The sequence below is a fragment of the Eretmochelys imbricata genome, chromosome 8 (assembly GCF_965152235.1).
Source record: "Eretmochelys imbricata isolate rEreImb1 chromosome 8, rEreImb1.hap1, whole genome shotgun sequence".
In the NCBI taxonomy this organism is placed as follows: Eukaryota; Metazoa; Chordata; order Testudines; family Cheloniidae; genus Eretmochelys; species Eretmochelys imbricata.
The window spans coordinates 36,508,425-36,525,715 of NC_135579.1; the positions used below are offsets into that span (position 1 = coordinate 36,508,425).

Consider the following 17,291-nt stretch of genomic DNA (forward strand, 5'->3'; position numbering starts at 1 on the left):
TTGGGCAGGGAATGTTCCCTTTCCATTTATTTGTATTTCCAAATCAAACTGCTTCTGATTCTGGACCCTGATGGAGTTCCTCCGTGGAGACCAGTGGCTGTTTTTAGTCTGTTTCCCCATTGGCTGACAATTGCGGAAATGGATACCACGAAACTTAGTTTTCTTTCTGGAAACAGGCTAGAGGGATTTCCTTAAAAGGCACTGCCCCAAAAGTGTGCCACTGCCCTGTCTGTTTCACTCATTCGCCATTCATGGTGAGAGGACAGTTTTACAACAAGTGAAAGTAGCATTAATAAAGCAGGGTAAGAAATTTTCTGAACTTTTGGGTGCCTGTCATTTCTAAAGCAGTCATACGAAGGATGGTGTCAGGAACATTTTGCAAATTGCTGCTGCACTGTTCCTTTAGGACACTGCCCCAGAATAGGCTTTGTTTGGAAGTTAGCTGCAGAGCTTCTGAGATTCTAATAGCGGGCAGTAGGACATGCTGGATGGAGGTGACCTGCAGGGGACTACTTGTCGGGGAGCAAGGCTTTAAGCCAAGCCTTTAGGAAGCGGGGGTGAGTTCTTATACTGCTTCCTCCCAGGAATGTCCTGTAGCAGGAACAACCCCACCCTGTATTCCTTGTCCTGTGCACAGTCATGGTCCCTACCCCACAACAGAGGACTGAGGGAGCTTTGAACTTGTCCCTCCTAAGAGTGCTGATTTGAGCATACACTACAGAAGATGCCAAATACACTGGTTCATATTCTCGACTGGGGAGATGGGTCTCTGTGCCCAGTTTCATAGATTCATAGATATTAAGGTCGGAAGGGACCATTATGATCATCTAGTCTGACCTCCTGCACAATGCAGGCCACAGAATCTCACCCACCCAGTCTCATTCCCAGTTCATTAAGTGATGTACACCCTGCAAAGCACTTTTACCGTTAAAGTCTCTGGAAAGCAGGATGCTTCCCCAAATCTGTCTGGATGAGTCTCTCACCATGGTGGGCGATGCTTTGAAAAGCCAGGGAAACCCATGCTGCCAGCTGCCTTAGTGCTGCTCTCTGGACCAAGACTCCATCTCAGTCTGTGGCCTGCCTGAGATCCATCAGTGACACCTGGCACTTAAATCATCCTTTGTCTTCAAAGGGCTTTGCAAACATTGACCATTCCCTCCCACCCCTGTGAGGGAGCTGGTACTATCCCAGTTTACACAGGGGATGTGCCTAGGACCACACAGCAGTCAGTATCGAGCTGGCATTAGAATTAAGGCCTTCCTGGTTCTCAGTGTCTGACCCAAACAGCTCTGCTGCATCAGGTTCATTAAACCTGGTGCAGCACATGATCTGTGCCTGAAGTACATCAGAGAGCTGCTGCTTCACTGCTGCTTTCACACATCCAGTAGTCTTTCTACAGGGGCTTCTTTCTGCTTCCATGCCCCAGCTCAGCCAGATGCTTTAGGATTGGACCCAGTGTTTTTAATCCTCCCTAGCACCAAGTGCAGCATTTGGGCACTTTCCTCCCCCTTGAATATTCTGGAACATGCCTTGGCCTTTCCTGTGCAGTCTCAGCAGTGCCACTCTGGATCCCACAGAGCTCATCTACACACCCAGCACCTCTGTAATTCTACCAGTATAGTTCCAGCAGCAAATCCCCTACTGTGGAGGCAGTTAGACTGGTATTCAGGTCTTTGTACCAGTATAGCCTGCTCCTGTACAGGAGGGGAAATAAGATATATCAGTGTCAGGCATCTTTACACCTGTGTGTAACTGCATCCTCACTAGGGATGTATCAGTATAAAAACATCAGTAAAAACTCATCTTTCCAACTGACAGTTAAGCCGAGACACAAGCTGCATATAGACCAGGCCTAAGTATAAGCAAATACTGATCTCAGATGCCACAGCATGGAAACCTAGTGAAAAGTGTGCCCTGTACATCACCCTGCTCTCTTGTGCCATGGAAAATGACTGCTCCTGTCAAAGCCCTGGCCTTGGGTGCAGCATGGGAGGGCTCATCTCAGTGCTTTTCTCGCTGTCCCTGAGGCGATGGTTACAGCGCTGTCAGCTGCTGCCACAGACCAGCAGATGTAGCATCCCCTGTATTTGGATAAACAGCAGTAATATTTACTAAACTCTCTGGAACTGGTTGGACAAAGGAGAGTTCAGATGGATTCCAGCTAAACCGGTTTTCTTGCTCAATTATTGTAACAAGAAACTGGTTCTGGCTGGTCTGCTCCCACTGCACCTTTCAGTGTGATAGTGTCTCAGCAGTGATATCGACCTGGGGCAGGAGTCTGTAAAATGAGGGGTTTAATTCAGGGTCTAGGAAGCGTTGTAAATCTGTGTGGCCCAGAGTGGAATGATGCTACTGGGAATGGATTTTGAGGGGGCTTTGTAAGAAGTGTAGAGGCAGGGTGGTCTTGGAGTGAAGGTGCTGTGCTGGACTTCTGGATTCTGGTCTGGATGCTGCTGTACACTAGCTGGCTGAATGAGGGCAAGTCATTTAAACCCATGCTTTCAAACATGGCCACTGGTTAGGGACCTAATAGAGATACTGGTGTGTTCTGTTTTGTTTTTTAAGATGCTTAGTCTCCACCCTTCCTCACTGAAGGTGTTGAGTACCTCAGATGAGACCCTGGGTGCGTCAGGTCAATCTCCTGTATCGAGTACCCTCATTTGCCGATGTGGGCGTCTGTCTCAGCATCTTCCCCTGTGCAGTGAGGAGACCTGAGAGGCAGAGGGTCTCGGGTTTGTAGAGTGCTACGAGTGAGAGGACCTTTCACGTGAGGATATCACAGAATGGTGTGTTCTGAATTGTATATCAGGCACAGAAAGCAAATGCCGTGTGACACAAATCAGAGGCCAAAACTAACTGGCAAGTCTGGCAGAGACCTCAGCCATTGGCCATGCATTCTCATGCTGCCCAATATTTGCACGGACCTGACTGCAACCCTTCTGAACTCTCCTCCTGTTTCCCCACAGTGTACATTGTGGAAGAGCAGAGAAGGGACAACACAGGGGAGAGTGCCTGCCTGACAGCGTGTTGGACTGCTCTGTGCTGCTGCTGCCTCTGGGACATGCTGACTTGAGTTCCACAGGAAGTCACCACAGTCAATACCTCTAACTCGGAGTGCTATGCATTCTTCTGTGATCTCTCTTGTTCTGATGTCTTTCTATCCATGTAATCAATGATCCGCTTTGCCCAGCCAACAGTCCATGTCTGATGTAGCTCTAGCGCCATGATGGTGTTTGCACTCCTTTAATTTAGTGAAGGGAAATCCCTTCATAATGTATGTCTAAGATTTTTGTTGTATTTTAAAGAATGTGCTAAATGATTTTTTTATTATTATTTTTCGGCCAAAGGCTTCATTATTACTCAATGTGTGTTTATCATTTTAAATTTTACCTTTCTTGGAAATGGAGAAATATGCAATAATTAAAGTCAATGACTGATTTTTCTTTGCTAGTTCCCACTTCTGTTTCAATAAATTTGTCAGATACAGATCAGTTGTGTGTCAGGTATGTGGTATGTTGCTTTAGTTTTGTTCCCCTGGACACCTTGCACCTACTCTGAAAATACAACATAGCAGTGACGGAGCTCCCTGCTTAACTGGCCCCCAAGAGCCTCACGGGAATTTGTGTTGTGGGAACTAATAATTGTCTCCCCTGCTGCAGTACAGAAATCCTGGGGGGGGTGGGTGGGGGGGGGGTGTGATGAGCTAAGAGACAATTACTGTGGCACCAGTGCCCATTTTCCATCAACAATACTGCTGTTATGTAAGTAGTAACAGCACAGTGGAATCAGTCTTTAAATGACCACTTAGAGGACTCATGCCAACTGTTTCCAGCAAAGGTGGAGGGGAGGTTTGCAAAGGGAGCTGGGAGATGCTTTGAGGTGGTCTCCAGACAGGAGGTTGCCTAACAGGACAACTTAACTATTTCATTGACATTTGGCCTTTTTGCGGTAGGTTGGGATGGAGACATCTCACTCCTCAGGTGCCATATTGCAACAGCCACCACCACAATTGACTCCGATTCAGCCCCACTGTTGGTAGGCTCAGCAGAGCAGCTGAGGGCTGGATGGGCCCTGAAGGCAGCTGAACTCGCCCTAGTGTCACTCTGAGGCTGGGTGAGGCTTGTGAGCAGTAAGCGTGAAGGGAGCTTGTGATAGGTCTGCCCTGGGACCAGCCCGTCAATCTCTGGGGCGTGCCCAGCTGTGTTTTTTGTCCAGCACTAAATTCATCCAACGAATGTTAAAATTGCTGCTGTATTTCTCCAGTGTGGGAGACACTAGGTATTAAATTACCAGCAAAAAGAGCATTATCCAGCAGCACTACAAAGCTCAACCTAAAGATGCTGCAGCCTCTTTCAGACAGCTGGTTCTCTGCCCAATATCCTCCGTTCCTCGTAAGTAGAACTGAGTCAAATTCCTGAGAGTATTGTGTGGTAACCCCCTTATCAGCAAGTTAATGATGAGGCCAAAGTGGCAGACAAATCTGTATTTTTCAATCTTCCTACTTCAGTCCCCTTGGACAGGATTCCCCGGCTGCTTGCCTCTTGCCAATCTAGCCATATCAACTCCTTGCAGCAAGAACGGTCTCTTAGGGTATGTCTACGCTGCAATTAAAAGCCTGCGACTGGACCTGTTTAATTGCAGTGTAGCTGTTGAGCCTCAGACTGGAGCCCAGGCTCCAGGACCCTGGGGTGTGGTAGATCCCAGAGCTCAGGCTGTCTGACCATCTACACCACAATTAAACAGTCCCTAAGCTTGAGCCCCGCAGATGTAGTGCAGTGTGGACAGACCATCGTTCCATGTTTGCTCGGAGCCTAGTGCAATGAAGTTTTACTCCATGAGTAGGCTCTAAGATGGTCCGATAATACACACAGTGAATGTTTAAAGAAGCCATCACATGCAAGGACTAAAGATCGTCTCAGAATATGGTAACCAAACTCACTGCTATTATACTTCCCAGTGTGTTGGATCACCTTCATTAGCAGCAGTAGCAATGAAATCAAGTAAACTCCCTTGAGATGTGTAGAGCCTGGATTTGGCCCCAGTGAGCATCCTAGCTTATCACAAACCTTGAGACAATGTTCAGGAGACAAGATTTTTAAATTTTCCTCTTCTCAGGGCGACATTGGCTGGGGCAGAGAACCAGGCTGGGGCTTAATAGCCCAGAAGGGTTTATTGCCTAAGCCTGATTTTAGTGTTTGGAATTTCAGTTCTGCTCGCAAGAAGGCCAAGTGAAATTCTCTTCTTTCAGAAAAACCAAAAACTGTATCAACTCAAACACGCCAAAGCCCTGGATCAGTGCCATGCCGAGGAAAATAAATGGTTTCAAAGGCCTGTGCTTCCTCAGTTTAAAGCTGTCCTGACTCTGTTTACCATTAAAGTAAAACATTTCCCAGTACAGATTTCATGGTCTTAATTTGCAATGAACTAACAAGTTCAGGGTTTGAGTGCAAAGTTGCAGACACTATATTGTTGTCATCCACATTTAACACATGAAAAACTTTTAAAGTGATGCTTCCTTCGACTGCTGTGTCACAGGAAATGGCTTTTGTGGTCTTCCTTTGTATTAGAGGCTTGGTTACCATTTCAAGCCTGCAGTTAGGTCTACGTGGGCCTGATAGTACGATTGGGGCCTGAATGGAGCAGAGGTGGGTCTCCAAGAACAATCTCCTGCATTGCCTCTCTTTAAATCCTCATTTGAGGACTTCAGTAACTCAGCCAGGGGTTCATTGCCGGGGTGGGGGGGGTGGGGAGTGAGGGTCTGTGGCCTGTGATGTGCAGGAGGTCAGACTAGATCATGATTAGGGCCCTACCTACCAAATTCATGGCCATGAAAAATGTGTCACAGACTGTGAAATCGGGCCTTTTGCATGCTTTTACCCTACACTGTACAGATTTTAGTGGGGAGACCAGCATTTCTCAAACTGGGGGTCCTGACCCAAAAAGGAGTTGCAAGGGGCTTGCAGCATTGCCACCCTTACTTTTGCACTGCCTTCAAAGCTGGCCGGCCAGAGAGTGGGGGCTGCTGACTGAGGGCCCAGCTCTGCAGGCAGCAAAAGAGAAGTAAGGGTGGCAATGCCATACCATGCGCTGCTGCTGGCAGCGAGTCTGCCTTCAGGGTTAGGCTCCCAGCCAGGAGCCGCTGCTCTCCAGCTGCCCAGCTCTGAAGGCAGCACCACCACCAGCAGCTGTGCAGTAAGGGTAGCAGTACTGCAAACCTCCACCCCTGCAATCACCCTGCGATCCCCCTCCCCCCCCAGCTCCTTTTTGGGTCAGGACCCCTACACTTACCCCACTGTGACATTTCAGATTTAAATAGCTGAAATCATGAAATTTATGATTTTTTTGAATCCTATGGCTGTGAAATTGACCAAAATGAATAGTGAATTTGGTAGGGCTCTAATCATGATGGTCTGTCTGGCCTTGAAGTCTATGAACAACATTTTTAAAGCTAAAGCAGATTCAGGAACTTGCTGAGGGGAGGCTGTGATCACAGCTGTGCTGAAACTTCATTTTTGTTTGAGCCCAGCACACAGTCCCCTGGATTTATACTGAGTGCTCACTGTATTTGGGCAACTTGGGTGCAGTGAGCCAGGCCCCAGCAAGCTGTCTGGATCACAGAAATTGCACTGCAGCCAGTGAGGTTTGCAGCAGAATGCAGTGGGGGAGGGGCTGTTTCTGGGCCCTGGGGCTTACAGCTGGGTCTTGGAATTGGACGGATTTTTAAAACTCTCCTTAACCACTGAAACAGATGGCACAAAGTCCAGTGCTGCGCCCAGGAGGCCACACAGACTTCCTGTTTGGCAGCCTGCCCTCCCTGGGCGTGCAGTCGGTGCCGCTGTGTTCTCCACAACCTGGTGTCAAGCCTGAATGAGAAATAAGGGAGGAAGTCGGGTGGGCAGCGGTTCGCTTTGGCATGTTGACTCCCAGCAAGGATGGCACTTGGAGTTGTCCCAGCCCCAGGTAGCGAAGCCCCTTTTGGCCAGTCTGATGGAGCTGCTCTTTGAGAGGTGCAGGTTTGGTTTCCATTCTAGGGTTAATCCTGGGGGAGTTCCTCACCCAAAAATTAAAAATTCTGTGTACAATATTTTAATAGTCTGAAAAATGCAGATTTTATTTTTCAAAATAACAGTATACAATCATGCAGTTTCTGTTGTTTTGGTAATTTATTTCAAAATACCTATCAGCAACTATGTAAATACAGACATACACAAAATTCCTCCGGGAGTAGAGAGTTAAGGAAACCCCTATGACAACCCAGTTTCTGCTTCTCTGCCCCCTCCCTCCAGAGCCCAGTAGGGCGACCAGACACCCACACCCCATTCCCCCAGAGCCCAGCTGTGGGTCCCCCCCTGCCCAGACACTCACACCCCTCCCACCTCAGAGCCCAGGGATCCCGAGGAAGAAACTACCTGATGCTGGTCCCAGGCCTGCGCCACCCCCTTCCTTCAAGGCATGCTGGGAACTGCAGCTGCTGGGAAGCCCCCACTCCCTCCTCCTCCCCTTGGCACGGTCTTCTACTTGCGAGCTGGGCTCTGCCGGGTTCAGTGGCCCCTAGTAGCGGCCAGCAGCTCTGCAGGCCATTTTCATGGAGGAAAAGGAAATTCTGCACAAAAGACTAATTTATGCATAAATTCTGCATGCGCAGTGGTGCAGAATTCCCCCAGGAGTATAGGGTGCTCATAGATTGGGCCGTGGGGAGAGGGGACGATGCCATGGGAGCAGCCGGGGGGAACCCTACAGCACAGAATTAGTCACTGGAGCCATGGGCCAGACTCTGGCTGAAGGGGCTCACCATGCACCCACAACGTCCTCACTGCAAGGCTGAGCCCTCTGTCCTGGGGGCTCCCCATCCTGGGGCAGTCAGTTCATTCAGACAGCTTTTTTCAGATTGGATGAGATGTTGTGTTTCCCTCCATGGTTCTCCCCTTACTCCCAGCTGGATTTCCTGGGAGAGAATAGTGCAGGCACTGGGGCCTCTCACTCAACTGCTGCATTACAGCTGAGCAAATAATTAGCTGGTTTGGTGGTTGAACTTGGTGGGAAGAACACGGCTTGTTTCAAACCCACATGGAATTTTTCCAGGTCCCAGGAACTCCAGGAAATGCCCTTTGGGTGGAATGGTGCAGTTTGACTGTTGATTTTAAATGGTATTTTCTAACTAAAATTTTTACATGTAGCTTTGAAAAAATTTTGACATTTCCAAAAAAAATTCAGCTTTTTCAGGCTGAACTTATTTGCTGAATCTGAGCTAAATTCAGGGATAGTTTTGGGGGGCCCCCAAATGCCTTTTTCAGTGAATTTACCATTCACTGAAAAAAGAAATTCTCCCAGCTCTATTTTGGAGTCAGTGTTCTCAGCTAGCAGTGCCCCAGTGGGCTGCCCTGCCTTCCTCACACTGCTCAGAAAAACTAGTCGTCATCCTCAAAGGGGGAAGGGGAAAAGCCTCATCCACCCACTCCGGCATTTGGGTGGAGGCTGGTACCTGGCTGCTCCTCCCAGGAGGAGGAGCAGCCTGGGGAGGTGGGAGTGGAGCCTGTTTCCCAGCCAAGAGGGACTCAAGGAACTTTTGCCCCAGTTGTATCTTCCCCTCTGCCTGTTTTATCTTCAACCATGATTCTGCTTCCTAACCTTCAGCTGGAGGAAGAGGGGCCCAGCCAGTCTGCAAAGCAAGTGAGCATCTTCAAAGGGAGAATTACAATATACCTACACTTTCTCCTGGGGGCTGCAGGTGGAAGAGGGGGCCTGTGGGGGTGCCCCTATGCTGGGTGAGTTGAAAGGGAACCTGGGACCCTTACTTCCCCTAGTCTAGTGGCTGTGGTGTTGCAGTGGGTGAGCAGCCATTGGGCTGTAAGTATCAGGAGATTGGACTCCAGGGTCAGTGTTATATTTTGGAAGTTGGTTTTTTTAACCATTTCCTCCGACCCAGAGCTCTAAAGAGCAGGGCCAAGACCGCCCAGCAGCCAGCGGGGTTCTCAGGCACTGCAGAAGCGCGCAGAGGCCCAGGCCCTGGCTGGCAGGGCTGGAGGTGCCAGAGTTGCCCTTGTAGCTGCACCGCTGAGGGGATGGCTCCTGCCGCATCAGTTCTTCCACCTCACAAATCACCTAGGCGCATGCACACAGCACTGACAGCCAGGAAGGAAACACTGAGGGAGAGCCTTTGTGAAGGAAATCAGGCCCATGGGATAGGCCACAAGCACTGTCAGAGAAGGTAGAACAGGTGCAATCCCCATCCCCATACCCTGCTGGAAATGCCTGAGCCCCACCCTGCCGCTCCGGTGCCCCAGGGCATCAGAGTACGAGCCACACCCACTGCACGTCTGCTCCTGGTTCTAGCCCCACGTGAACACTGTTAGCCAAGTAGCTGGGCCTTTCTTTCTCTCGAGACCCATTTAGGTGACCTCTTCCCGCACCTGGCAGCTGTATGGGTGCTGGGCACTTGCTTTTGGGCGGGAGGTACGATGTATCCATTCCCTGTTGTGGAGGGCTCACATGCTTTCCTGTTTCAGAGTAGCAGCAGTGTTAGTCTGTAACAGCCTCGTCCAAACAGTTGCTCAGATCCTGGCTCTGCTGGGGCGGGAGTGTTTAAGGAGCCGAATTTGGGCAGCGTTCGGGGTGAGCACAGAGGATCTATTTATAGAAGATAAAGCCAACAACTCTGTGTTCCCTTTCCCTGATCCCCATAATCCCTCCCCGTGACACAGGCAGCATCTTCATCGCATCTACTACTGGGCTCGGTTCTCAGGCATGTATATTTCATCCCCCCTCCTCTCCTGTGCAGAAAAACCATGGGCCTGGCAGCCAACCTTGTCAGCTGATCACCCCTGGGCTTTGCAGGGAACTGAATGGTTCCAGAGCAGCCCCGAGGCTGCGGGCCGAGGGTGAGATCCCAAAACATGCGTCAGAAAAGCTACGGCAGCAGGGAATGCTGGGGGCCCAGCCAGAGCACCCACCGAATGCAGCTCTTGCTCAGCCTGTCCAGCGCATGTCAGGGAACTCCTGGCACAATACTCAGAGAAACGCTACCTGGTGCTGCCGGCAGCATGAAGCCCAAGGGAATTGCAGCTCCCATTTAGCGGGGAACATGCTGGAGCCAGGTGAATACAGCAAAACAGCGTCCCACCAAGCCCAGCCTCATTTCCTAATGACTCCACCCCAGGCACATTCCTGCCCCGCAAGGGAGCAAGTTTCACTACACAGAAAGCAAATTTCACAGTCTACCCCCTCGCCGTCCACCCACTCAGCCCAGCAGTGGCCTGAGGCAGTACCATGTGACTTTCAGACCATCCCAGTCGGGCAGCTCAGCAGGCATGCGGAGGGTGTGTAATCACCCCGTAGTGTAAAATGCTCTAGAACATTCTTGTTGAGTAAATGTGAGGCAAACCCGCTTGCCTAGTGAACCTGATACCAGAAGAGATGACGTAATTGTTCACTGTGAATTTGATCTTTCCCTCGCTGCCCTGCCCCTCAGCAAATGGCAATGGCCATTCATGAGGCATGCAGCGCTCTCCTTCATTAAAATAAGCACCCTGCTCTCCTGGCCCTGCTCTGTTGCCCTGCCTGAGGCTGGCGTCCCGCATGGCTAATGTGCTTTCGATCCCCAGCGCAGTGACAGCAGAGTCTCTAGTCCCAAGATACGAAGAGCCCCAGGCTTTTCATAATCTTGGCAGGAAGCCAGGGGATCTCTCAACAGATGGGACAGAGTTCAGTAAACACCCAAGGGGCTATTGAGGCCCTAGGAGCTGCCCCTGCGCAATGCACGCCCCTTGTGACAGTCACGGCTGCCTTGCCACCTGGGGCGGGCAGCCCAGGTGGCACCGGAGAGAGGTAAACGCCACCCCGATTTTCTGCAGTGTAACGCCAGGGACTTCCATGGAGTCACAGCTGATTGATAGTGGCAGTGCCGAGAGCAGGAAGGGACCTATGGCAAGGCCTTGTTAAGCTTGCACGGCTAAGCACCAACAAAAAGTCAGAGAGGAATTTCGTCAGAGAGGAATTTCCCACTCTCCCCACCCCCTTAACGCCCCTGGCTTTAGCCTGGCCTCCTGGAGTTCATTTCTTGCCCCCCCCCACACACACCCCTTCCCCAGCCCTCCTGGCTCCAGCACTGTTCCCCATGCTGGTTTTGTGCCAGTTACCCACAGGCTCTATCTTCAGTGCTAGGCCTCAGCCTTAAGCCAAGGTCTGACAAACCCAAGAGTAAAATAACTAATGGCGGGGCGGTGCCTTGGGCACCCACCACACAGGGCTGCCAGCATTGCATAAGGGACTGTTTTCTTAGCCCCCATCTCACCCCTCCCAATACTATCACCATTAACACCACCACGGAGCACTCACCTACATTCACCAGGGGCATCTCTTGCTGTTTTTTGCAGCACTCAGCAACACCTGATCTTGTACCGAGATGAAATAAGGGACGTCCCTGTAATATGTACCGCCACCTGGCCCTGCCCATCAGCCTTGACTCTGAGCCACAGCCTCAGTGAGGTGTAGGCAGGGACCACCTCCATGGGCCAATCATGCTTGGCTGCTCTGCTGAGATGGCCAGTAGGGGACCTGGGAGGAGGAGGCTGCATTTGCCCCAAGACCCTACCCTGGAGAGGAGGGCAGAGAGAGGCCTCAGTCCCATTCACCAGAGATAAGCATCCACACCACAAAAATCACCCCAACTGGTGCCATCCACCCTCCTCACTCCTCCCAGAGCCAGCGGTGGCCCCGCCCCAAGGCCAGGCAGGCCTTGCTCTGGGTCAGTCCAACACGGCTCAAGGGCAGGTGTTTTAGAAAAGACCCAACCCAGGGGATACAGAGGGAGAGATCGGAGGAGAGATGGGGAGCCACTCCAACCTCGTCTCAGAATGGAGTGCTGAGCTCTGCCGCCTGCCAATCGATCCTCACAGTCCAGTTCAGCCTGTCATTCAGCTTCCCGGTCTGCAGCCCCAGTACCTGGGAGCCTTTCTGCAGGCAGGATGGCACTGTGCTATGGGGAAGCAGTGCCAGAGACTGGGTCCCCCTGACTGATCCCCCGGCCCACTTCTCTGAAGGGGATGGGAGCATTCGGGGCTGCAGCCCAGGGAAGCAGGGTTTGCTGGCTCACCTCCCAGCTGGGCCTGCACTGCAGGGTCAGGTAAATCCTAAGATAGGGCTTGCACACAGCCCCCTCTAGCCCAGTGCTGAGGGCATCACCCCAGAATTTAACCCTGGGCTCCATTCCCCTCAAATATCCTCCTTTGGAACGGGCTACTGGCCCTCGGCTGCTTGCCCCGTGCCAACCTCCCTGCAGGTTCCAGACCCAAGGGGAACCAGCAGCAGGGGATGGCAGGATGCGGCCAGAGCACGGTCCAGAGGAGCCCTTCCTGGCAGCGACCCTTTCTAGTAGCGAGGACTCTCAGTGGCCACCTCATAACCCTGGCAGCTGCTCCAGACCCTGGGGAGAGTCAGAATCCTGCAACCAGTTGCTGGCATGGGACGCAGTGAGTGGATTGTTATTTATTACTAAGCTGGCAGAGGCTCTGCTACGTACTGCCCCAGCAGGAGCAGCTATTGCTGAGCACAGCAGGCAACCCAGGCTGGAGTTTCAAGAGTGGCTGGTGGCTTTGGGTGCTCAGTACCCACAACTGCTGTTGGAGTCATTGGGAGCGGCAGGTGCCCTGCATAAAGCCTCTAGCCCTGGAGCGAAGGCTTAGCTAATGGGGAGGGTCAGGGTCCAGCAGAGGGCAGCGCGCTACACACACTAAGCCTGGCCAGCTCTCTGAACAGAGCTTGTTCATTTCAGCCCTTTCCTGCTTATTCACATTTCTGCAGAAGTAACTGAACAGCAAACAGATCAGGCACCCAGAATACAGGCTAGAATTTTTGGCATAACTGTCAAACCCCATGCCACCCCCAAGACATGGGGCCTATTCTGCCTTTGGGCTGTGGCTTAGTCCCTCAGAGATGGGGTTTATTGTGTGAAGGAAACTCCTATGTCACTAGCTCCTGGTGTTATCTGGGGAGAAGTCCCCACCCCACCTCTCTCTGACCAGCAAAGCTTCTAGCAGAGGTTTTACCTGGCTTCCCTCACTGTACTACCCAAGCACCTCGCAATCTGTAAGGTATTTATCCTCCCAGCGAGGTGCGGCAGGGCTGGCACACAAGACACTGCCAGACAGCATCCAAGAGGTCACAGCAAGTCCAAGAGAGCAGGGAATTGAACCCTTGTCTCCCAGATGTCAGGCTAGTGCCCTACCCACTGGACCATCCACCCCTGCCGGTTCCAAGGGAACCCTTTTTGGAGGGTTGGCATGAAGTGATTGACTGTCAGCCCTGGGTAACAAAAGCCTCCTGATCCTCCAAACTGGTAAAGGCTGGGCAGCAGCAATGCCAGCTTCTGCCACACAGCCACGTGCATGCCTCCCTCTGGTTCTCAAGTGACCAACCGTCTCTAGGCAGCTGCAGTTCAGTCTCCTTAGCGCTTCTGCCCCGAAGATGCCAGCTACTGCCAGCCGTGACAGCGGAGCTAACGGTGCCCACTGGGCACTGAACTAACTTCATTTCCCTGCCATTGCAGGCTTCTGGCCCTCGTGTGCCTTGGTTCCTCCTATTCTCTGCCTGTGGCATGTAATAGCTAGTTTCCTAGGGGCTGTGATACTTTGGACTCATTGCAGTGGCTGGGTTTAGTGTGCAGGTGCTGGGGGTGGCCCGGGATATACAGGGGTCAGACGACACCATCTGATGGTCCCTGCTGGCCTTGGATTCTATGACTATCACTAACTCAACTTCTGACTTGTCATGGGCCAACTAGTCAGTCATTGCAAGATAGCAATTAAAATAAGTCTGGCCTCCTCCTAGCCCTGGGATTATGACCACGCTGGTGCCACCGTGCTGGACAGGGGGTGATGCTGCTGGAAAGCAGCAGGGGAGCGTTCACAGGATGGCATCCCTGTCTCTCTTCAGTTTGCCTCTCCCACTAGATGAGTTTCACAGGGCTGCTACGATCCAACCCTGGGGGACATAATTAACCCTTCGTTGTGGGTCTCCAGAGAGAGCTACTAGAGGGGATATCATCACACAGGCCATTCATGGAAGGATGGCATCAGCCTGTTTAGCGAATTAACCCTCTCCATGCACCCGGGATGTAGGCCTTAGTCTCACATTAGTGCAGGGAAAGCTGAGACACTGACAGCTCAGGTGTCTTACCTAAGGCTACCCAGGAGTGGGAGTAACAGAGCAGGGAACAGAACCCAGGGGAACTCCCAGTGCCCTGGCCTCCTCCAATCTCATGAGTGATACATCTGAGGGCAGTTAGGCCATGAAACTTGGGCACCAGACAAAGGGCAAATCTATCAAGTTACATGTTAAAGAAAGATGCAGCACAGCATGGCATTTCACATACAGGGGCTCTAAAGACATGGAAATATTGCCCTGGAATACATTAGTGTCAATAATAAAACCTGTAACTTGTATTTTGTTTTTTTGCAGAATGGGGAGTATTCATTACAAACATTATCCACAAGGGGGCACCAGCACAACACAGTAACTCTTAGTGGCTATGAGAACTCAATCAGAGAGCTCAGTTGTTTCAGAGCAGTAGTTAACCAGGTGCTTTCTAGTGATAAAGTTTAATCTTGTAGATGAATACAGGCCCATTGGCAATGTCCCGCCCTGGCATGCCTTGCTGTGCCAGCTGCCACAGCCCTGGCATCCAGGTCTGTTTGTAAGCTCTTTGGGGAGAGTACCATCTTTTACTCCATTGATAAAGTGAAATGGGGCCCTGACTGGGGCTCAGACACGACTGGAATCCAAACAACTATCCCGGCAAAGATTCTTACTGACATCCCAGGCAGTGACCATTTTCCTAACAGCTACATACACAACAGAAGAGGGCAAGTGACATTACAAGCAGTGAGGTTTAGAGAGATATTAAAGTTCAAACCATGCTCCCAAATCTTTTCCTCCTCCTCCAGTTTAGGAACAGAAAAGCCACGCTGCACGTGTCTATGTATTTTTCTGCACATACTCTTGTCTCGAGCCAGCCACTTCTTCCTGCCATTTGCTTCTGTTTTAGTTTTGCCAAAGGAAACTCCAAGAGCTCTTTCAAAGCAGCATTAAAAAGAAAAACAGAAAGTCCTTTGTTGCCCTGCTGCTCCTTAGGAGACAGTGTGATGCTTTTATCACAGCAACCCACCAGCGTTCAACATAAGACATGCCTTCCCCTTGAGCACTCTGACTGTGTGCCATGTCCCACTGATGTCAGTCGCCCTATTCATGGGAGTAAGCAGTAGGCTTGGGAGTAACCATTTGCTACACTGGGCCTTAAATCAGGTCTATGGGCCAGATTTTCCAGTGAGCTCAGCATGCTGGGTGCACACTCGGTGGTGCTGAACTCTCGAACATCCCTCCCGAAGTATCAGAACAGGAACGGCTGGGTGCTGAGTGCTTTGGAAAATCGGGGACTGATAGGGTTCTGCACTATTAAAATCTGGCCCACTTTGAGCAAAAAGGACGATACCTGAAGCAGCACATGGTTTCCTCCACTGAAAAGACAACAGTATGAATGCAACTGGTATAAAATCCAAGCTAGTCTGCTAGACACAGGAGCTGGTTAACACAGCAGTCTTTGCAAGAAGAGTTTATTACAACATCCAGATACAGAAAGGGTGAGACACAACATCCAACGCATTCAAAACAAACTCCTCCCACCAACAGGTGGCAGCAAACAGAGCACAAGGTCATCTCGTCTAGAAAACATCTCCGTTCTAGCTAATCAGCGTGGGCACCAGTGAAATGGACCAACTTGGCTGAGGGAGCCACGCCCCTACTGTGCTCTTCGGGCCATCAACATTTCTCGGATGTTATCTTCAGCATCCTTTACACTCCGCTCCAGGTACGACTTCCTCTGCTGCAAGGTACAAAATCAGAACAGACTCAACAGCCATATCACCCCACACGATGCTCTGTTTCAGATCAGTAGCAGAATCTCTGCTTTCCTGTGGTAAGTTATAGTGCTGGGAGTGAATCCTACAGAATGGAATCAACATTCATATCACCATAGACAATGTGTGGGGGAGGAGAGGAGGAGGAAGGAGTCATTTGGGCTCCATGCAAATCACTAGTGAGTCATTTTTAGTGAATAAAGGTCCCAGCATATACTGGTTCATACACCAGGGCTGTTGAAGGTTATTTTTGAATAGTTTTAATCTTTACTAGATATATTTTAGGCACTGTCATATTTATAGGGAAAACGTGTATTTCATTTCTTTACAGACATCGTATTCACAATTGTCATTACATCAGTAACAAAGCATTAAGAAGAGTGACAAGCTAACTGCAATAAAGTTAAAAAGATACATAAACTTAACATTCTGAGCCTGAAACAAAGGGAAAAAAACAAGGAAAAGAAAAAGTACCTCTGTACTGTTATAAAGTAGCTCTGTATTCTATGTACTCACATCTAAAGAATCAACTGACAAAAACCCACAAGGCCCATAGAATAATCTATTCACACTCAGGTAATACTGGAACATCTATAAAATCCTCTTCCAGCCCAGTCAAGTTTTCACAAATTGGATAATAGAATCATAGATTTTAAGGTCAGAAGGGACCATTATGATCGTCTAGTCTGACCTCCTGCACAACACAGGCCACAGAATCTTACCCACACATTCCTGCGATAAACCTCTCACCTATGTCTGAGCTACTGAAGTCCTCAAATCATGGTTTAAAGACTTCAAGGAGCAGAGAATCCTCCAGCAAGTGACCCGTGCCCCACGCTGCAGAGGAAGGCAAAAAAACCCCATGGCCTCTGCCAATCTGCCCTGGAGGAAATTTCCTTCCTGACCCCAAAAATGGCGATCAGCCGAACCCTGAGCATGTGGGCAAGACTCACCAGTCAGACACCCAGGAAAGAATTCTCTGTAGTAACTCAGATCCCACCCCATCACAGGCCATTGGGCATATCTACCGCTAATAGTCTAAGATCAATTAATTGCCAAAATTAGGCAATCCCATCATATCATCTCCTCCATAAACTTATCAAGCTTAGTCTTGAAGCCAGATATGTCTTTTTCCCCCACTGCTTCCCTTGGAAGGCTGTTCCAGAACTTCACTCCTCTGATGGTTAGAAACCTTCGTCTAATTTCAAGTCTAAACTTCCTTATGGGCAGTTTATATCCATTTGTTCTTGTGTCCACATTGGTACTGAGCTTAAATAATTCCTCTCCCACCCCTGGTATTTATCCCTCTGATATATTTATAGAGAGCAATCATATCTCCTCTCAAAAAGAAAAGGAGTACTTGTGGCTCAAATAAATTGGTTA

At 50.2% G+C, this 17,291-nt stretch overlaps 2 protein-coding genes across 3 annotated transcripts in view; one reads left to right on the plus strand and one right to left on the minus strand.

Annotated features, from left to right (window-relative positions):
* The window catches only part of CYSTM1 (cysteine rich transmembrane module containing 1), a 54,958-nt gene extending 51,467 nt beyond the window's left edge, over window positions 1-3,491 (plus strand). The window contains exon 3 of the mRNA XM_077824082.1: window positions 2,967-3,491. Within this exon, the coding sequence (XP_077680208.1) occupies window positions 2,967-3,073 (107 nt within the window). The 3' untranslated portion in view covers window positions 3,074-3,491. The remainder of the gene's footprint in view (window positions 1-2,966) is intronic.
* Window positions 3,492-15,589: 12,098 nt separating this feature from the next.
* The window catches only part of PFDN1 (prefoldin subunit 1), a 59,691-nt gene continuing 57,989 nt past the window's right edge, over window positions 15,590-17,291 (minus strand). For both annotated transcript variants that reach the window (XM_077825132.1, XM_077825131.1), the window contains exon 4: window positions 15,590-15,874. In XM_077825132.1, the coding sequence (XP_077681258.1) occupies window positions 15,791-15,874 (84 nt within the window). In that variant the 3' untranslated portion in view covers window positions 15,590-15,790. The remainder of the gene's footprint in view (window positions 15,875-17,291) is intronic.